Source organism: Sturnira hondurensis, unplaced genomic scaffold, assembly GCF_014824575.4.
Source record: "Sturnira hondurensis isolate 20B ecotype Veracruz unplaced genomic scaffold, ASM1482457v3 Scaffold0003166, whole genome shotgun sequence".
Taxonomy (NCBI): Eukaryota; Metazoa; Chordata; class Mammalia; order Chiroptera; family Phyllostomidae; genus Sturnira; species Sturnira hondurensis.
Window position 1 is genome coordinate 1,384,779 of NW_028075797.1, and position 22,581 is coordinate 1,407,359.

At 41.9% G+C, this 22,581-nt stretch overlaps 1 protein-coding gene across 2 annotated transcripts in view; it reads right to left on the bottom strand.

The window, feature by feature from the left end:
* The window catches only part of GALNT17 (polypeptide N-acetylgalactosaminyltransferase 17), a 436,260-nt gene that overhangs the window by 91,960 nt on the left and 321,719 nt on the right, over window positions 1-22,581 (bottom strand). For both annotated transcript variants that reach the window (XM_037041732.1, XM_037041733.1), the window contains exon 6: window positions 17,071-17,188. In XM_037041732.1, the coding sequence (XP_036897627.1) occupies window positions 17,071-17,188 (118 nt within the window). The remainder of the gene's footprint in view (window positions 1-17,070; window positions 17,189-22,581) is intronic.

Consider the following 22,581-nt stretch of genomic DNA (forward strand, 5'->3'; position numbering starts at 1 on the left):
GGTTGACAATACATTTTAATCAAGATAGCAAAATAGCCCTGATATCTAATGCCAGTCACTCTGTTTAAATTAACTTTCTCCTCTTCTTTCCATGTCCCATAAAGCACTGTTTTGCATGTGGTATGTCATGTAGCAGTGAAAGCTGGAAGAGCAAGAAGACTCTAAAGATTTTCAGAATTTACAGGGAGGTGACTCATCAGCGGCAGCTTTAGCAGGGGCCTTGCCTCCTCCTTTCGGGAGGAGCCACAGGAACAAACAGGTGAACACAGTAGGACTGGATGAGCAGCTAGGAAATCCACGTACTTGCTTGAGATGTGAAAGTTCTAAACATCTTTGAAAACTAAGATCTTCTCCCCCCAAAATTTCATCAAAGATGACAAAGATTCCTCCACTTAAAAACACTCACTATTTTCCCAGTTCTTCAATTCCTTAGGCAATTACCTGCTGCAAGCTGCTGGTCCAAATCATAATAGACATCTTCACGTCCTAACTCCTTTAAATCAGTCCAAACCCTAGGCACTGCGGTCTGCAGACACCAGAGTGGAATGGTGAACATGTCATACTTGTCCTGGAACCCCTCTACCAATTCCTAGTCTTGGTTGGGACCCCATCCTACAACTACGTTCCCTTGACCTCTCTCTGCCAGGTGACGGAGGACTGCTACTCTGAAAACCCAAAGTTTCTAAAATGGAACTTCTTGAGTCTCCACCTAAGACCTTCTTTTCCAGTGTTCTCTAAGTGAATCCACCCTGGTGCTAAGAAACCTTGAGGTTTTCTTCCCACTCTCTTCTTATTCACTCCTCACATTTAGTCACCCACCAGGTCCTATTGGTCATGCCTCCGGAATGGTATTCGCTTTCACCCCTGCTCTCCGTGCCCACTGTTTCCACATCCAACTTGGGATGGTAATGCCCTCTTCTCTCTGCTGCCACATGCTCACTCTCCCGGTAACTTCTTCCCAGTCTCCTTCCCAACTGCTCCTCCCATACCTTAAAGGTCCTTTTTTTTTCCTGTCACATCCCTTCTTCTCATTTCTTTAGGCAACCATTTCCCTCTCATAATTTCAGGTATGACATATAACCACCCATGGTCAAGCTGATTTCAGGCCAAGTTCTCTCTCCTTAACCTGGTCCCCACACAGCCAACTGCTTACAGGATGAATTGGAGAGTTTCAGAAACTGCAGAGTCACCATCTCTAAAACAGAAAACATCATCGTACTGCCTTCCCCCAACCCCTTCCTGTGGTGTTTCTCATCTCAGAGAACAACACCAGTACCTCTCAGTTGCTCAAGCTAGAAACTTGGGGGTCAGCCTTGAACTCACTTACCTTCAAAATTCTATTTCTGAATGTATCCATTTCTCTCCCACCATCTCAGCCACAGTCCAAGCTCTCTCATTGCCCTTCTAAGTCTACTCTGTTTTATAATCCACTCTCTACATAATGATGTAGCAGTCATAATGATCCTTTAATTTTAAAAAAATTTTGATCTTAAATTTCAATCCCCTTAAATCTCTTCAAAGGAACTGGTAATGGGTATATGAGTCCCACACATGTAACTATACATAGTTATACTATGCAACTACACATACACATGCACATATATGTATAATGTATATTCTATGCATGCACATATATAATACATGTGTATGCACACATGTATATGTGTGTGACTGTAGTTCCACACATGTATATACACACATACATTAACATATATATGTGTGTATATTTTCTTTTCAAAATGTTTTCATTGATCCCTAAGAAAAAATCAATTCTTGTTTATAAGTCCTCCCTAATCTAGGCCCTGCCACATTGCCGCCACTACAGGTAAGATGTTTTCTTCTTCCTTTATTTGTCCAGCCATATGGAATACCCTTTAGTTCTCTGACACATTTTCCTCTTAGAATTATAAATGTTTGCCCATTTTTCTCTTTGGCTAAAGTATCATTTTTATTTTTTAAACCATTTTATTAAGCTATGATCAACATAGAAAAGAACTACGCTACTATATGATCTACACAACCGGATGAGTTTGGAAATAAGTATACACATGTGAAACAATCATCACAATCTATGCTGTCAATATATCCATCACCTCCAAATGTTTCCTCCTGTATTCTTTAGTTTTATTTTACTATTTTTAGTGCTATCATATTATTATTATTTTGTGATAATACTTAAATCATATAATCATCTCAGTAGATGCAGAAAAAGCATTTAACAAAATTCAACATCCATTCATGATAAAAACTGTTAACAAATTAGTTATGGAAGAAATATACCTCAACATCATAAAGCCCACATACAATAAGTCCATAGTTAATATCACACTCAATGGTGAAAGGTTGAAAGATTTTCCTCAAAGATTAGGAATAAGGCAAGAATACCTACCTTCACCAGTCCTATTTAGTATAGTACTGAAACTTCTGGCCAGAGCAAGAAATTAAAAAAATAAACAGCATCAGAATTGGAAAGAAAGAAGTAAAATTGTCTCTTTTTGCAGATCACTTGATTTTATATATTCTAGAGACTCCACCAAGAAACTGTTAGATTTAATCATGAATTCAGTAATTTGCAGTGTATAAAATCAGCACATAAAATTAGTAGTATTTCTATACAATAACAACAAGTTATCTGAAAAAGAAATAAAATGATACCACTTGCAATAACATCAAAAACAATAAAATACTTAATATTGAAAAAATTAATATTGTTAAAATGTCCATACTGCCAAAAGCTACCTATAGAATCAATGCAATCCCTATCAAGATTCCAGTGATATTTTTTACAGAAGTAGGAAAAAATCCCTAAAATTTACATGGTACCACAAAAGACCCCAAACAATCAAATCAATCCTGACAAAGAAGAACAAAGTGGGAGGCATCACACCTCCTGCTCTCAAAACTGTAATATAAGATGCTAATAATTGCCCTTCCTAGTGTGGCTCAGTTGGTTGGAGCATCCTCTCATACACCAAAAGGTTGGGGGCTCAATTCCCAGTGAGGCCACATCACAGATGGCAGGTTTGATCCCCAGTTGGGGCGTATATGGGAGGCAACCAATCGATATTTCTTTCTCACACCAGTGCTTCGCTCTTTCTCTCTCTCTTTCTCTCTCTCTCTCTCTCTCCATGTCCCCCCAACCAATGAACAATATTTTTTAAAAAACTATTAAAAAACTAAGATAATAACAATCAAAACAGTATGGCACAAAACAGTATTAGCACAAAAACAGACAAACAGAATTGAGAACCCAGAAATAAACTCAAGCATATGTGGTCAAATAATATTTGGCTAGGGAGCCAAGAATTCTCAATGTAGAAAAGACAGTTTCTTCAATAAATGGTGTCGGGACAACTGGATATTCACATGTAAAAAAAATAAACTGAACTCCTCCCTATCTTACATCACTCACAAAAAAATAAACTTGTAATGGATCACATGCCTAAATATAAGACCTGAAACCATGAAACTCCTAGAAGAAAGCATAAGGAAAAAAATAGCTCCTTGACATGGATCTTGGCAATGACATTGTTTTGGCTGTGACACCTAAATCACAAGGAACAAAATAAAAAATAAAAAGCTTATACACAGCAAAACAACAACAACAACAACAATCAACAAAGTGAAAACACAACCTAAAGAATTAAAAAAATATCTGCAAAACATACATATGATAAGAGGTTAATATGCAGAATATATTAAAAAAACTCATATAGCCCTGGCTGGTGTGGCTCAGTAGATTGAGTACCAGCCCAAGAACCAAAGGGTCGAAAGTTTGATTCCCAGTCAGGGCATATGCCTGGGTTGCTGGCCCAGTCCCAAGTAGGGGACGTGAGAGAGGCAACCACCCATGGATGTTTATCTCCTCCTCTTTCTCCTTCCCTTTCCCTCTGTCTAGAAATAAATAAATAAAATATTAAAGAAAGAAGTAAAGAATCATTTAAAAGATCATAAAATTCAACAGTAAAAACAAGTAATCTAACTTTTAAAAATGGTCAAAAGAACAAAATAGACATTTTTTAAAAGAAATACAAATGGCCAAGAGGTACATGAAGAAATGTTCAATAGTCATTAGGGAAATGCAAACCACTCTACCTCTAAAATGGTTGTCATTACAAAGACAAAAATAATAAATGCTGGCAAAAATAACAAATGTGTTGCCCTGGCTGGTGTAGCTCAGTGGATTGAGCACAGGCCTGCGAACCAGATGATCGCAGTTCGATTCCCAGTCAGGGCACATGCCTGGGTTGCAGGCTGGTTCCCTGCAGGCCAACTTCCAGCAGGGGACGCAGGAAAGGCAACCATACATTGATGTTTCTCTCCCTCTCTCCTTCCCCTCTAAAGATAAATAAATAAAAAATTTTAAAAAAAGTTTAAAAAAATAAATAAAACATTTTGTCTTCATACACACACACAAAAAAAATAACAAATGTGAAGAAAAGGGGCTCCTGGTACATACTGTTGGTAGAATTGTAAATTCATATAGCCACAGTAAAAACAGGATGAAGGATCCTCAAAAAATTAAGAATGGAATAACCACATGATCCAGCAATTCCACTTCTAGGAATATGTCCAAAGAGAATGAAAACACTAACTCCAAAAGATGTCTGTACTCTTCATGTTCATAACAACATTATATACAATAGCTTAGACACGGAAACAATCTAAGTGCTCATTGATGGATGAATAGACACACACACACACACACACACACACACACAGAATGATTTGTTATTCATCCATAAAAAATGAGGAAATCTTGTCATTTGTGACAATATGGATGAACCTTGAGGATATTATACTCAGTGAAATAAGCCAGATGGAAAAAGACAAATACTATATCATCTCACTTTTATATGGAATCTTCATAAAAGCCCTGAATTCATCAAAATAGAGACCAGATTTGTTACCAGAGGCAGGGAGTAAGAGGAGAGGAAATTGGAGAAAGGTAGTCAAAAGGTATAAACTTCCAGTTAAAAGATAAATATTTACTAGGGATATAATGTATAGCATGATGACTATAGTTATTGCTGTATGATATGTATGAAAGTTGTTAAGAGAGTAGAGCCAAAGAGTTCTCATGCAAGGAAAAATATTTTTTGTTTTCTTTTTTATTGTATCTATATGAGATGGGTGCTAAATAAACTTACTTCAGTAACCATTTCATAATATATGTAAATCACACCACTATGCTGTATACCTTAAACTTACACAGTGGTGTGAGTCAATTATACCTCAAAATAAATAAATAAATAAATATTTTTAAAAGAACACCACAACATACATACCCTCTTAGCCAATTTTTAAGTATATAGTAAGCATTAACAGTAGGCATGAGGCCATGCAGTAGATCTCTAGGACTTAATTCATCTTGCATGGGTGTAACCACCTGGAATATACATACTCCCACACTCCACTCTCATACTCTTTTTGTCTATTTAATGTCAAATTGTTTTTAAAGTCTTAAACATCATTTCCTTGGGGATGCTCATCCCAACTCCTTACACTAGGTTATTTTCCTTTGATATAGTTTCCTATAGTGTCCCCCATCCTATGTTTTCATACTCATGACATTGGTAATTAATTGCTAAATGAATGGATTTTCTGCCCGATCATAAATTTCATGTAGAGACCACATCTGTCTACAGTGGTCTCCCCAGTACAAGTGCCTGCTGGAGTTGAGAAGGCACTCAACACGTCTCTGTTCTATTCAAAAGCATTCAATCCAACTGTGGGTCACCTATTTACATGCATCTAGACTTAAGTCCAGCCTAGGAAACCCAAAGGCCTACTCTATCCCTAGATGAAACCAGGAACTTTGCTCTGAATTTAATTAGATATACTCTAACCCTGCACTGTGAAGACCTTCATATATCCAGATCAATGCCAATGGCTAAGGTAGAACCAAAGACTCAAGCAATCTAGAGTTCAGGAAAACTAAGTAGAACTGATGGTCTGGTCCCCAGACAGTGGGGTGGGGGGGGCACATTTTCCAAATCATGACATTCAACAGATGTAGCAGACTTGAGCCCAAGGGGTCTAAATGGGAGACAAAGGGAGGCTTCTGGACATTGGGATCCTGATGTCAGGGGTTTCAGAGAGGGCAGGGGGAATCCACCCTGATTAAGATGGAGGGATGCTGGATGACAAGTCTCAGACTTGCAGATAGAGGAGTGGCTGGGGTGGGGATCAAAGCATCAGTCCCACATTTCTGCTTGAGCTAAGACATCCATCTTCTCTTGCCCTCAGACATCAGTACTTCTAGTTCTTGGACTTTTAGACTCAGGATGGGACAGTGTATACCCCTTGATTCTCAGTCCTTCAGGCTGAATTATACCACCCAATTCTCAGGGATAAGAAACAAGGTGGCAGCAAAGCTATAAATAAGAGATGGGACAAAGAGACCAGTGTGAACAGCAGATTCCATGTTTGTTTGGGAGTCTGGGGCTATAGCCACCCTAGGCAGCCCATACTTTCTAAACAACCACTCTGAAGGAGGCAATTCTTCAAATTTATTGATGATGTTATCCTGGTTGGCTCAGGGACTGTGGATGACCCTGAAGATCTTCAATAACTTGAGCTCAAGTGGAATAGCTGCACAAAGTGGTAAGGATGCCAATCTTGGGGCCACCTGAGTCATGAAAATGGCATACCAGATCTTCAGAAATGTGGTATGGCCCAGGGCATCCTGAACTATGAAACCAGCAATTGCAGCACACAGGTTGACCAGCACACAGGTCAAACTCCACTTTTTAAGATTACTGTTTCCCTGTTCAAATTAAAATACACAAGTCCTTTGCCCATAATTCACCAGGATATGAGTCTAAGTACATTACCTGGGACTATTGTGGAGCTTTTGGCAAACATTGCTCCCAGGGGAAGACTCCAGGGCTGGGATAGGCTAGGTAAGAAGGTTATTACATTTGTGGGTTCCCACACCCACTTGTGTACTTCCCTTCATCATGGGTCCTTGGTCCCACAGATATCTTTAACAACAATGTACACCAACATGAATCTTGTCTTTTAGTCAGTCTTTGAGGGTCCTGTTTGAGTCAAGATATTTTCTGGTATTTTGAGGATCTGACAGTGTCTTACTTTAGGAATGGCTGCCTGACAGGAATCAGCAGTCCAGTGTGTCACTCTTTTCTACAAGGGTTCAGAACACATAGTGCCTTTTCTTCCCAAAGAAGACTGACCTACTGGAGGAATCTGAAGCCATGTGATTTTACTCCACTGCAAAGTGATCTATCTGCTCTTTTTTCTTTGGAGATTCTTTTCCTCTTACCCTTTAGATATGTTACAGTAATGCTCCTTATTAGAAGTTTCTGATTGATGCTACTCAGAACAAGATGAAACCTTTCCATTTCTAATCCCATCCATTTTCTCAGCCCCAGGAAACTTCTCCCCACCTTTACTGTACGTATCGTATTGATTGTTTTGGTCACAGGCAAGCTGTCTTTCATCTGAGCAACAGCCCTGGCTCAGCCCTGAACCACAGTAAGACTGTCTACTCTTCCTATTCCTGTGACACTTCTTTACTTACTGAGGAATTAAAAAGTAATAGTTACTTTTAGAGAATAGTTAGAAAGACTATAGGTGGACTTATTTCTTGGTGAAAAAAAATCCCAAAGAAATAATGGTGTTCTCATATTGAAAACTTTCCACTTAACTAAAACATAGGATTTTGAATCATTTCTTCTAGGTTAATTTATATAAATGTATAAATGTCCACAATATTAAAATTATATATATGTATATATATTAAAGAGCTCAGTTTTACAAGCAGTGGATATGGATTACTTAAAATATATTTATTATTCATTTAATTTGCACTCTAAGCAGTATAAAATAGCATAGAATGAAAGGAGGAACAATACTATTTGTAAAACAATGAACCTTACATAGATTATCCCAGGAAAAAGGGAACCCTGTCCAGGAACCTTGCAGTCACCTAGTCCAGACACCTGCACATAAAGGAGAAAGCAGGTCCCGTCACCTAAGGGGAGGGGGCCATACTGTGTGGACTGCAAGCGAGGAGAAAGGACTCACTGTGGGCCTGCAGTGGCCATGAGGACACCTGGAAGAGGGCCCTGAAACCTGGGCTTCTTTCTGAGACAAGCAAGTATTTGCCAGGAAGTTGGATAAGGTCAGGGTGTTGACCCAGTGGCTCTTATACCTGACCATGGAAGTCATTAAAACACAGGCTGCAAAAATGATGGAGAAGTAAGTTGGACTGTTTTGAGCTACACTAACCTCCTTCCAGAACCAACCTGAAATTACAACTAAATTGTAGAGAAATCATCCAGAATAACCAACTGGACACTAGCTGGAGAGAAGCCTTATAATCATGGTCAGACAGAATAAACCACTTCACCACAAAAAGACTAGTAGGCGGGTGAAGGTGGCACGAGAGGGCTGGCTGGACTCCCACAGTTGGCAGGTGAAGGTCCAGAGGAATATTTCAGTGGCTGGGGGTTCCCCCTGAGAAGTGTGGTGTCTAAACTCCAAGCTGGGCTCCCCAGCCTATAGCAACAGAGACAGAAAGGAGCCCAGGTAACACTCAGCTGTGAGAAGCAGCAGGGTTTACGTCTGCCAGGGAGAGAGAGCTGGCGATGCAGAGACCTCTTAAAGGGCCCATGCACAAAATTTCACTTGCAGCCACATATCCTGGGTCTTGTCAGAGGGAGGGCAGAGTGGACAAGAAATGGTGAGGAAAGTCTGGTGCTGGTTGCTCTGGGGAGAGAACTGAAGGAATAGCTACCAAGATCCCCGTGCTGAGTCATTCCCCACATTGCAGGACACATCTTTCTCAGGCAGAGCACTCCTCTCCATTTCATCAGCCTGAAGGGAAGCGATAACACTGCCTGCAGGAATTACTCTGCTCCACCCTGTGGAGCTTAAGCTCTGCTGTTAACCATAGCTTGACTAGATTAACAAACTGATCAGTTTGGCAACTGATTAGTTTAGCAGCTAAGGAAGAAAATACAAAGCGGCAGCCAAAATGAGAATACAAAGAAACAGACCCCAAATGAAAGAACAAAAAAATTCTCCAGAAGAATTAGATGAAATGTTGGCAAGCAATTCATCAGATAGAGAGTTTAGAGTAATGATTATAAGGATACTCAACAGCATGAAAAGAGACATAGAAACCATTCAAAAGGACCAGTCAGAAATAAAAAATGCAATATCTGAAACTGAGAATACACTGGAAGGAATAAGCAGTAGGTTAGATAAAGCAGAGATCTAATCAGTGTTTTGGAAGACAAGATAGAAAAAAACCCAACCAGGCAGAACAGCAAAAGGAAAAAAGAATTTAAAGAAATGAGGAGAGTTTAAGAAATATTTTGGACAACATGAAGCAGAACAACATTCACATACTGAGAATACCAGAAGGAGAAGAGAGCAAGCAAGGAATCAAGAACCTATGTGAAGAAATAATGACTGAAAACTTTCCTAATCTGGTGAAGGAAAAAGTCACACATGTCTTGAAAGGTCATACAGTTCCAAACAAGTTGGATCCAAAGAGGTGTACACAGAGACATACCATAATCAAAATGACATGGCTTAAAGACAAGAAAAGAATCCTAAAAGTCACATGAGAAAAGCAGGTAGTTACATAAAAAGAAGGACCAGTTAGACTGTCATCTGATTTCTCAACGGAAATATTTTAGGCCAGAAGGGAGTAGCGTGAAATATTCAAGGTGATGAAAAACAGCCAAGGCTACATACCCAGCAAGGCTAGCATTTAAAATTGAAGGAGAAATAAGGAGCTTCCCAGATGAGAAAAAACAAAAGGAATTTGTTAACACTAAACCAGTACTGCAACATATCTTGAAGGGCTTGCTTTAAGAAGACAAAAAAGAGAAAGAAAATAAAACAGAGGAAATCAGTCTACCATAAAATAGCACTACATGTGTACTTATCAGTAATCACCTTCAATGTAAATGGCTTAAGTGCTCCAACTAAAAGACATAGGGTAGCTGAATGGACAAGAAAACAAGACCTACATATTTGCTGCCTCCAAGAGACCCACATCAGATAAAAAAATATGCACAGACTAAAAATAAAGAAATGGAAAAAGACATTTCATACAAATGAAAAAGAAAAAAAGCTAAGGTAGCAGCACCTAGATCTAACAAAATAGACTTTAAAACCAAGGCTGTATAGTAAGAGACAAGAAAAGGACACTGCATAGTGATAAAAGAAACAACTTAACAAGAGGATATAACCATAGTGAACATTTATATATCTAACATTGGAGCACCTGAATATGTGAAGCACATCTTGATGGACATAAAGGGAAAGATCGACAGAAATACAGTCATAGTCAGGGATTTTAACACCCCATTCATTTCAATGGATAGATCTTCCAGGCAGAAAATCAACAAGGAGACAGCAGCCTTAAATTATGCACTAGATCATATGGATTTAACTGATATCTTCAGAGCATTTCACCCCAAAGCAGCAGAATAAACATACTTTTTCAAGTACACATGGAATGTTTTCTAGGATAGACCACACAAAACAAGCCTCAATAAAATTAAGAAGATTGAAATCATATCAATTATCTTCTCTGACCACAATGCTATGAACCTAGAAATCAATCACAGGAAGAACACTGAAAAACACACAAAGACATTGAAGCTAAATGACATATCATTAAACAATGAACGGGTTAGCAATGAGATTAAGGGAGAAATCAAAAGATATCTTGAAACAAATGAAAATGAGGACGTGACAACCCAAAATTTGTGGGACCCTGGGAAAGCAATCCTAAGAGGGAAATTCATAGCATTACAGACCTATCTCAAAAAAAAAAAGAAAAGAAAAAGCTTAAATAAACAATTTAAATTCACACTTGAAGGAACACTTAAAAGAACTTGAAAAAGAACAATAAACAGAGCCCAAATTGATTAGAAGGAAGGAAATAATAAAGATCAAAGCAGAAATAAATGAAATAGAGTACAAAAGATCAATGAATCCAAGAGCTGCTTCTTCGAAAAGATAAACAAGACTGAAATAGAGAACAGGGGGACAGAGACCAGAGGGAGAGGGGAGGGAATTTCAGGGGAAATAGGGGAGGGATTTAGAGGAACAAATACAAAGGATACATGGACAACAACTAAGAAGGGTGGAAATGGGAAGGGGGGAGCACGGAGGGGGGGGGGCGGGGATTGGGATGGGAATAACATACAGAAAACTGTACTTGAAAAGTAATTGAATAAATTTAAAAAATAATAATAATAAATAAAATAAAAAAGATTGATAAACCTTTAGACACATAAATTTTTAAAAAGACAAAGGACCCAAATAAATAAAATCAGAAATGAAAAAGAAAAAAATAACAACTGACACCAAAGAAATACAAAGGACTGTAAGAAAATAAAATGAAAAAAATATGCCAACAAACTGAACAATCTGGATGAAATGGATAAAACATGCAATTTTCCTAGAAAATTCTATGAACATACAATTTTCAAAAAATAAATCAGGAAGAATCAGAGAATCTGAGTAGACAGATTATACCTAGTGAAATCAAAGCAGTAATCAAAAAACTTTCCAACAAACAAAAGCCCTGAGCCAGATGGCTTCACAGGTGAATTTTACCAAACATTCTGAAAAGAACTAACACCTCTTTTTCTCAAGCTATTTCATAAAATTTAACAGGAGGAAAGGCTACCAAACTCATTTCACAAGAGCATAATCCTACTTCCAAAACAAGATAAAGAGACTACAAAGAAAGAAAGTTACAGGCCAATGTCCCTGATTAACATAGATGCTAAAATCCTCAACAAAATATTAGCAAACCAAATATAGCAGTGCATCAAAAAGATCACACACCATGATCAAGTGGGATTATACCAGGAAGCAAGGTTGGTACAACATTTGCAAATCAACAGATGTGACTCACCACTTAAAAAAATGCAGGGTAAAATACTACATGATCATATCAATGGATGTAGAAAAACGTATGAAAAAAATTCATTACCCATTTATTATAAAAACTCTCAGCAGTGGGATTAGAGGGAACATACCTAAACATAACAAAGGCCATATATGAAAAACCCAGTGCCAGCATCATACTCAATGGGTAAAAACTACAAGTGTTCCCCTTAAGATCAGGAATAAGACAGGGGTGTCCACTTTCACCTCTCTGATTCAACATAGTACTGCAAGCCCTAGCCACAGCAATCAGACAATAAGAAGAAATAAAAGGCATCCAAATTGGAAAGGAGGAAGTAAAACTATCTCTATTTGCAGGCGACATGATAGTGTATATGGAGAACCCCAAAGATTCCACCCAGAAGCCACTAAAATTGATAAATGAATTCAGCAAGGTAGCAGGAAGCAACATTAATATCCAGAAATCCGTTGCATTTTATATGCTAATAATGAACTAACAGAAAGGGAAATTAAGAAAACAATTTGTTCACAATTGCTCCAAAAAGAATAAAATAACTAGGAATAAATGGAACCAAGGATGTAAAAGACCTGTAGGCAGAAAACTATGACTCTGAAGAAAGAAACTGAAGAAGATACAAATAAGTGGAAGCACATACTGTGTTCATGACTATGAAGAGTTAACATCATTAAAATGTCCTTACCAGCCAAAGCAATCTATAGATTCAATGCAATTCCTATCAATATTCCAGTGATATATTTCACAGAATTAGAACAAATATTTCAAAAATTTACATGAAACTACAAAATGCCCCACATAGCAACATCATTCTGAAAAAGAAGAACAAACTGGGAGGAATCACAATACCTAGTATCCAACTATAGTACAAGGCCGTAGTAATCAAAAGAGCCTGGTACTGGCATAAAAGCAGACATATAGATCAATGGAACAGAACGGAGATGCCAGCAATAAAGCCTTTATAATCAATTAATATTTGACAGAAGAAGCAAGCACATACAATGGGCTAAAGATAGTTTATTCAATAAATGGTGTTGGGAACATTGGACACATATGTGCAAGAAAAATGAAACTAGACCATCTTGTTACACCACGCACAAGAATAAATTCAAAATGGACCTAAGACTTAATCGTTAGGCCCCAAACCACAAAAATCCTAGAAGAAAACAGGCAGCAAAATCTCGGACACTGCTCTTGGAAATTTTTTCACATATAAATTTCCCCATGCAAGGAAAACAAAAGACAAAAAAGTAAACAAATGGGACTACATCAAACTGAAAAGTTTTTGCACAGCAAAGGCAATCATCAACCAAATAAAAAGACAACCCAATACATCTGACAAGGGGTGAATATCCAAAATTTATAAAGTATTTATAAAATTCAACACCAAAACCCCCCAAGCAACTCAATTAAAAATGGGCAAAGGACCTGAATAAATATTTCTCCAGAGAGGACACACAGATGGCCAATAGACATATGAAAAGATGCTCCACATCACTAATCATCAGAGACATGCAAATAAAAATCACAATGAGATACCATCTCACTGTCAGAATGGCTACCATCCATAAATCAACAAACAACAAGTGCTGGTGAAGATGTGGAAAAAGGAGAACCCTTCTGCACTCTTGGTGGGAATGCAGATTGGTGCAGCCACTGTGGAAAGCAGTGTGGAGATATCTCAAAAACATAAAAAACGGACCTGCCTTTTTGACCCAGCAATTCCACTTCTGGGAACATATCCAGAGGAACCCAAAACACTAATTAGAAGGACATAATCACCCCTATGTTCATTGCAGCATTTACAATCACCGAGATATGGAAGCAGCCCTAGTGTCCATCAACAGATGAGTGGATCGAACAACTATGGGACATTTACACAATGGAACTCTACTCAGCTTTAAAAAAGAAGAAAATTTAGCCCTGGTATGGCTCAGTGGATTGAGTGCCAGCCTGTTGAAGCAAAGGGTTGCTGGTTTGATTCCCAGTCAGAGCACAAGCCTGGGTTGCAGACCAGGTCCCCAGTTGGGGGTGTGCAAGAGACACTGATGTTTCCCCCTCTCTCTTTCTTCCTCCCTTCCCCCCTCTCTACAGATAAATAAATAATTATTTTTAAAAAAGAGAGGTTTGCCCTTTGCAACAGTATGAATAAACCTGGAGAACATTATGCTAAATGAGATAAACCACTCAAATAAAGACGAATACCATATTTGGCATGATTTCAGTCATATGTGGAATCTAATGAACAAACTGAACTAACGAGCAAAACAGAGACAGACTCATAGATGGAAAGCAAGATGACAGCTAGTGGCAGCAGGGGGTAGGTTAGGGGACAGAAGGAAAAAGGATTCATAGACATGGACAAGAGTGTGTGATTGCTGGGGGGTGGAGAGTATAAGGAGACTAAATGGTAACAGAAAAAATGCAACAAAGATTCAATTTTTTAAAAAAACCCACAGTTGTTGGACTTCACCCCAGAGTGTCTGATTTAGCAGGTCTAGAGTTGGACTCAAGAATCTGCATCTTTAACAGGTTTCCAGATGAGGTCAGTGCTGCTGGTGAGGGACCACACCTGACCTCCACAGAATGGTGTGGAGACAGTGGCTAAGAGGACCCTGAACCCAGACCTTGGTCTTTATGGCACCAACAGCACTGAACTCCTGCTTTAAGGATTGAGAGAAAACCAAGGCCTCCTATGGAGTCACCTTGTAGCTCACAGGAGGATATGGTCAATGGGAAGTAAGAGGAAGAAGGCAGTAACCTTCTCCATCTCCAGCATGGATACTGGGTGTGCCCGGATGTACAATAAGAGGCAGGTAATTGCACATGAGGGTGGTCTCTATGTCTGATGCACCTACCACTCTCATAAAAGAGAGCAGGCAGCCGAGCTGAATTGCCATGGAGAAGACAAGTCAGAGGGCGGGCCCTGAGGCTGTTCAGCCCAACCTGTTCACAAGATGTGTGTGGAATAAAGTTTGCTAACTTCTCAGCTGGTGCCACGCGGAGGCTTTGGTGTACTGGTTTGGGCTTCAAGGTGGAAACAGACGCCCCTTCCTCCCCTTCTTCGGGAATGGGAACAGGCACACAGGGCTTGGTCACCACCATCGTCACGGAGTCTGACCTTTGCCAGGTCTAGGATGATGCACAGCAAATGGCTCACAAGTCTGGGGAGGCTGACATCTTAGCCAGCCTTAGCAGTGAGTTCCACTGTCACGTCCTCTGTCTCCCCACAACACAGCCTCTGGTGACAATCAGATCTTGAAGTCCCACATGTCCCCATAACTCCAACCTGTGACCCTGACTCCATAGAGACAGCACTCTACCCATTATCCTGTTCTCCCCTCTATGTGTAATGAAGTCTTACCCTTCACTGGCTTCACAGCATGTAGAGACATGCAAATCTCTCTTATCTTAAAAGTGAAATGTAAACATCTCAACTCTCTCAACGCAGGGCTTCCTTCAGCTCCTTCTTTTTACAGATAAGTACCTGGAACCAGTTCTCACCTCCCATTAAACCATCAACTCATTCCAATCAGGCTTGTCTCCACCATTCCACTGCTTCTACTCATGTTAAATTCCCAGTAGGCATTCATTCAGTCATTAGTCCAACAGATGTCTATTGAGCCATGTGCCAAGCGTGACTCTGAATGCTTGGGATGCGAAGACCTGTGCCGCACAGGGCTTATAACCCAGTGAGAGGAAGGTACAGAAAGACAAGACATGTGGTAAGTGAATGCCATGGCATCTAGGTGAGAGCTAAGGGAGAGAACAGCGGAGCAGCACAAGAAGGGGTCAAAAGAGATGGGAGAAGGGCCGATTCAACATGCTGGGTCCAGGTCTTTGTCTTCAGTTGAATTCAAAACTGATGAAAGACAGTGTATTAGCTGTGATAACATATTTATGAAATTTTAATTGCTGGGCTTGACCATGAGACCCCATGAAAATTCCCTTGAGGAAAAAACCCAGCCTGGAAACGAAAGCACAGGAAGAGTCTGTGGTCTCCAAAGGGAGTGATTTTAGAAGCCAGAGAAGATCCCCACCGTTTCCTTCACTCATGTAGCCTGGCCATTCATTACATCATGTGGGCACAAAACCTTTCATTCCACAAAGGGGGCCCAATTGTAGATGAGGGGCTAATAGGGTGTCTGAAAGGTATTGAGCAGGTAGGGATAAGCCAGTGAAACCGTAAACAGAGCAGGCTTTGATTAGTGGTAGGAATGCTGCACTGAGTACTTGCCTGTTAAAACGAAATCAAGAATACAACAGAGGGAGGTGAAAGAAATTCAATAAACTTTAAGCCTTACAACTGTGTCCTGAGTCATTTCCAACAAGCCGACTTTTAGGGGCTTAGGTATGCAGATGTTTAAGGCAGGGGGCAACAGCTACAGAGACTCCAGTAGGGCATCCTCCCAACACTAATGGTTTGTAATACGAAGGAAGACTTGCACTCAGCAAGAGAACCAAGTCTACTTTTTGATTGGTTTCTGGGACCCGAGTCCCCTCACCTGTTGGTAGAGTTCACTTACCCTCTTAGCTCTAAAAAAAAGAAGTTGGAATATATCAATGTGTCCAACTTTTTTTTAACAATGGATTTTTTTCAAACAAAAATCTTAAGCAAAACCCAGTATATGAAATGTCTAACAGTGGAAGTAATCTGGGCCAGAGGCCCAGCAAGAGGCCCATTCTGTATCCTCCTCACTCCCCTCCCTGATCGTTCTCCTTGGAAGCATTTCTGAGACAAGGGAGGGCCCCACAGATAATGGTCCTTCTCTCCCTGGCATATTATGGTTTTATAATGTAAATGAACTATTAAAATTCATAGAATGGCATACTAATTTAAGGAAATCATTAAATTTTAAGAAAAATTTAAGGAGAGAATGATACTGGAAGAGAATGGGAAACAAATTCCCTGGCTAATGTCCAGAGTGCGTCACCTAGGCCTGATGAAATTGTTCTATGGAGGGGGAAAGCCCAGGATTCTCTGTCCAGGGAGGGGTGAATCTTGCTGGAACATCCCCAGGAACAGGGGTAGGACAGAGGAGTCTGTCATTCACCAGCTAAAGAAGCTTTAAGTACACATTAAGATGACCAGGCAGCTTTGCTCACAAATGTAAATGAATCAAGAGTAAAGGAGACTTCATGTCACAAACCTTGATTCCAAGTTCAATATTTTCTCCTCCATACACATCCATCCCAGGGTCCAAAAGACCGATTTCACCAAAGAACTTCCTGTTGACCACGAAGGAGCAGCCAATCATGGCTGGTGTCCTGTGGAAGAGAGAGAGAGAGAAGCTAAAGTCATTAAAGACATGCGATACACACACACACACACACACACACACACACACACAAGACAACTTTACCCAACTACTGGGATGAAGAAAATCCCACCATTTGCAACATGGGTAGGCCTTGAAGGCATTATGCGAAGTGAGGTAAGTCAGATAGAGAAAGACAAATGTTCTCGCTTACATGTGGAATCTAAAAAAGCTGAACAATAGTAGAAATAGAGAGAATGGTGGTTACCAGGGCCTGTGCAGACCTGGGAAATGGGGGCATGTTGGTCAAAGCATCTAAACTTGTAGTTAGAAGATGAACGAGTTCTGGAAATCTGATGTACAGCATAGCAATTGTAGTCAACAATTACTACATTGAAACTTCAAAGTTGTCAGGAGACGAGATCTTAAATGTTCTCACCACAAAATGAAATGGTAATTATGTGACGTGATGGAGGTGTTAGCTAATGCTATGGAGGTAATCATATTGCAATATCTAAATGAACCAAATCAACACATTGTGTACCTTCAACGTGCATAAGGTTCCTTGTCAATTATATCTCAGGTAAACAAAATGAAGCTAACGTCATTAAGTATCAGTAAAGCCAATAGTACCAGAAGCCCTTCACAGACAGCATCATAACAGGCACTGGGTTCCGCTCTGGCCATTCTAGTAACTTCCTGAAGCCCTCAATTCTCACATCGCCATTCTCCATAAAGCTGTGTTTTAGCTTCAGGCAAACTATGGTATACAAAGCACCTAGGGATAAATGGCACCTTTGTCTCTAGAACAAGAATAGGTCTCACGTATCACGTGAAGTCTGCAAACATGTGACCTGGTTCTCACTGCACGTCTGGTGACAGCTGTGTGGCAGGATGAGCATCCATGGGCAGTCTCAGAGGAGCTCAGAGGGGAGGAACTACATAGACCTCAGTGTCAGGTCTTCAGAAGCTCTTTCTGATTTCGAACTTGCCTTTGACTTCAGGGTCCAGATTTCTGATTCCATGGAATACCTGTTGCCACTCAGGAGACAAGGCAGCAGTGGGGCACACTGGGAAAAACAGTGTTGAGAGCTGGAAGAACCCAGTGGGAATGCTGGCACTGCCACTGCAAACTTACTTGGGTTACACTGACGGAGCGCTCTGGATCCCAGCGAAGCCTCTAGAGTGCTGCTGTGAAAAGATGTGAGATGAGCCCGTTGCAAAGGGCAGGAGCTCAGGAAATAACGTTCCTTCGCCCTCCTACAGAGGCCCATCCACATTTCTCCAGAAACCTCATACAGATCATAACTATGTACATAGGAAGCTGCCCTCTGCTGGTGCAGCTGTGCCACCCCAGCCACATGAGGGACAACAACTGCTTCACTGTCAATCATTTTCTCCAGCCCCAGGCCACCCAGAGAGAAGCAGCAGAGCCCCAGCCTGGAAAAGCACTGTGTGAGCCCATTCACCGTCCCCCCTCAGTTACCCAAACCTAAACAGTCAATCAAATTATGTTTTTCCTGAAACTTGGAATTGAGACAGGGGTGGGAGGTAGAATTAGATGGTCTCATTCAAATGTGGAGCACAGGCCACTATGGCGGGGGGCAGCTCTGGTGCACATGGGTGATGGGACATAGAGAGCAGGCAGGTGGACAGTGGAGGAGATGGGGGTTGGATCTGCCTGGTGACTTCAGCTTCCCATTAGCTGAAAGGTGGGGCTCTGATCTCTGCCTGGGGTCATATGAGAGGCCCCTGTGTCTTTGTGGTTTCTCCTCTTTGACTTAGACCTTATTAGATAGGTGTCTGTTCTTTGCAACCAAACTGTGATCATGACCTGTGCTATCCCCTGGTGCTTATGACCCAAGGGCAGAGTGAAGGAGATAACCCAAGGGAGGTTATCCCATAGCCAGAAGAGGAAAACTTCAGGGATGACTCATTCTGGGAGAGCTAAATGCCAGGGTCCACCCTTGTGATGGAGAAATGCCAGAGACACCTGTGCTTGGAGACCAGAGGTGCAGCCTGGGAGTGCAGGAGTCTGCAGAGAAGGGGGCAGGAGGCAGCCTGGTGTAAACTCAGTTTTCTAGAGAGAAATTGCTGAGCACGTCAAGAAATTCTCAAAGAAAAAATCCTGATAAGTCACTACAATCTCCTGTAAAAGCTTGTGCCTGGTGTCTGATGTTAACACCTTGTGAAGTTAAGAGCCTGCTGCAAGTTTCTATATTTCTAACCTCGTAAAGGCTGGCAGGACAGTTAAAAATCACAGGGCACAGTCAACACACACTCTCAGTGGGGTGGCTTTGGACACTGCCTCCCGGGAGAGAACACTGTTTCTCTGAGATTGGCTCAGTGCCCACCTGGGCCCACCTGCACCAGCATCACCCCATGGCTCCTTAGAAAATGCCGACTCCTGGGTGTGGCCCAGGACCACAAAACCAGATTACAGAGATGGGACTTGGAAATGTGTGTTTGTCCCAGCAGACCCGGCCTGTGGAGCTGTCTCCCCCTGCAAACTGCCAGGCCCCCCGGAACAGAGAGGTTAGCCCTCTGATTTCTCATTGTATTTCCAGGGTTAGTGTCTTGTCTGACACAGACAGGCACTCACTAGATCCTGTTAGATAAATGAATGAGTGCGACAATCTGGGTGACTGCCCAGGTGGGGAAGGACTCCGTGAAAGCACCCATGTGCACCAGAGCTGCCCCACGTGGCGGCCTGTGCTCCACCTGTGGATGAGACCACCTAGTCCAGCTCCCAGCCCTGTCTCAATTCCAAACTGGCTGAACTGAACCAGAACCCAAGGGCAGCAGGGTCTGTGCTGTAGCCAGGGCTGGAAGGGATGGGGCGAGGGGGGGAGATGAAAGAAAGGAAGAGAAGGAAAGATGGGGGAGAGGTGGAGGATAGAGGGGAGGAAGAGGAAAGAAGGGAGAAGGAGGTGCTGGAGGGAGGAAGAGGCGGAGAGGTGGGAGGGAAGGGTCCAAAGCACATGACTTTCACAGTCATGGAGGGTAGACAGGATGCTGGTCCTTCCAGACCCTTTCAGATTGCCCTTTGGGAAACATCTTCCTTTGTTAATTGGACTGATAATTTAATATAATTGGCTTTATCTTGATGCTATTTTTGGCTGTGGTGGTGAGGAGAGAATTCACAGTACGAGTCGCCGCGGATCCCCTGTTGCCTGGGCACTGCTCTCTCTGTTCAGCATATTTGTCCAGGCTCTACCCTCAGAAGCCCTGGGATTCCTCAGGGCAGAACTGAGAGGACCCCTGGTGCCTCTTCCTTAAAACCAGGTCACTGCAGGTGCCCAGGCCTGTGCAAGGGCCCACAGGAGCCCCTGGCAAAGCAGGTCTCTGCCTGCATCTGGGCTGGTGTCAAAACCCAAACATGGAGGGCAGGAGGCAACTCCCAATGCAATGAAAACATGGAATGAACATGGGACCATCATTGCTATATGGCTGGCCTGTGAAATGGTCCCTAAAAGCCACAGTCAAAAATCTGCCACAGTGTCAAGAAGAATGTAGCAGCACTGCTCCACATCTTGGCTCCAGCAAAGGTTGTCCCTGATGGGGATGGTGGAAAAGAGAGGCTGGCAGTGGCCTGGAAACCAACCCTTGAGAGGGAGGCAACCTCCCCACTGAGCCGAGCCCCCAGTCCTGCAAGCAGCAAGGCTCCAAGGCCTGTCCCACTGTGCAGGCAGCTAATGGATGGTTGGTGAACGTGGACACTAAATAACTGAGAAACACATCCCCACCCATGGGGAGACCAATTCTGGAACTACCCGACTGGACTGATGATGACTAGCTGTCCTCTCTGTATGGGGAGAAACAGGTCTCCAACAGAAAGCCACCACGGAGCCCTACCTGAGACCTACCGTGCCAGTTAGCCAGACTTGTCCTTATAATCATTAAGCCCAAAGCCAAACATGCCCATCTTCCTCTCCAAGGCTCCCTTGCCACCTGCCCAGCCATGCAAGGTGCAGTCAATGGCACCTGAGGGCTGATGAAGTTCTGGAATGGGGGCCTACAGCCTCATTCTCCAAACACTATGGTGGCAACGACCACCATTTGTGCAATCATTTCTAGCCAAAATCATTCAAAAATTCTAATCACATTAAGGGATCAGCCAAAGTCTAATCATTCTATTAGATAGGAGAAGAACAGATATGAAAAATAATCATTCTCATTGTTGGTACCACACAGAATATATGCAACATACACAACTCTTGCAGCTGAGAAAGATGAGGAAGGAGGGAGGTGAGCGAGGAGAGGGCAGCAGTCCCAGGAACTTTCACCAGGAAAGGCAAAACTTTCTCAATTTCAATGCTTCCTCCTCTCGTTGGTGACAAAGGCCCATCTGTGTTCTAGATATTTCTCCTCCTTAAAACCCTTCATTGGCTCTTCATTCTTGCCTGAATTAAGTACAGGCTCTTCCTCGGGATCCCTGTCCTCCTCAGTAGCCCCCCCCCCCCAGCCATTGCCCACAGATGCCATGGCCTGGCTACCCTGGGCTGCGCATGGTTCCAGAAATGTGTCCAGTCTGTGCTTGTACCTCCTTCTCTGGAATGAAACCCCTGAATCTGTTCAAGTCCTACCCACACTTCAAAACACACTTCTTTCTTTTTTGAAAGAAAATGTTTATGTTTAAAAACTAATTCATAGCTGTTAAGAAAATATAACTAAACAAGAATAAGAAAAGAAATTTAACAGATTTTTATACATAGTGAAAACATCATCTGTATTCTCTGACCACAAGCACTCAGCTCTGATGAATATCTGTTCCCCATCGCACAGCTTACCTCCTGAAGTATCTGGGACCTCCAGTCGGTGGGCTCTCCCACCTCACAGTGAGTGCACGCCCCTGTGCCCTCTGTCCCCTCCCTGCCTGGCACGAGTCTGTGGTCCATTGTTGGATGGGACCCTGGCACCCTCCTCTCACTCTGTTGTCCTCGGTTGGCAAAACTGTAAAGCTAATTGATCAACATAGCACTTTGCCTTGGTTAGAGAAATATGTAACCATGTGGGCTGATTTCACTTTAAATTCAGGGCCACGCGTCTTCAGTGGGTCTCAGGGCTGCCCTTCGCTCCTGCCGCAGGCCCCAAGCTGCTCCTCTCTCTCTCCTAGAAGATTCTGTGCAGGCCCTCTCCTCCTTCTCAAACCTCCAACACCTCCTCCTCCTTCCTCATTCTCAACTGATGAACTTGCCTCCCACTTCCCTAAGTGAGGAGCGGAAAAGAGAATGTATCACCTCCCACGTCTACCCAATTACCAGTATCTGTCACCCACTTTCCTTCCTTTCCCTTTGCTATAATTGCCTGTCCCTGCTCTGAGCCGAGGCCAACCTATCCTCTCTTGCTATGCAAGGATCTCCTCACTCCAGCAACCCCCTTCCCCTAAATACACATGTATTA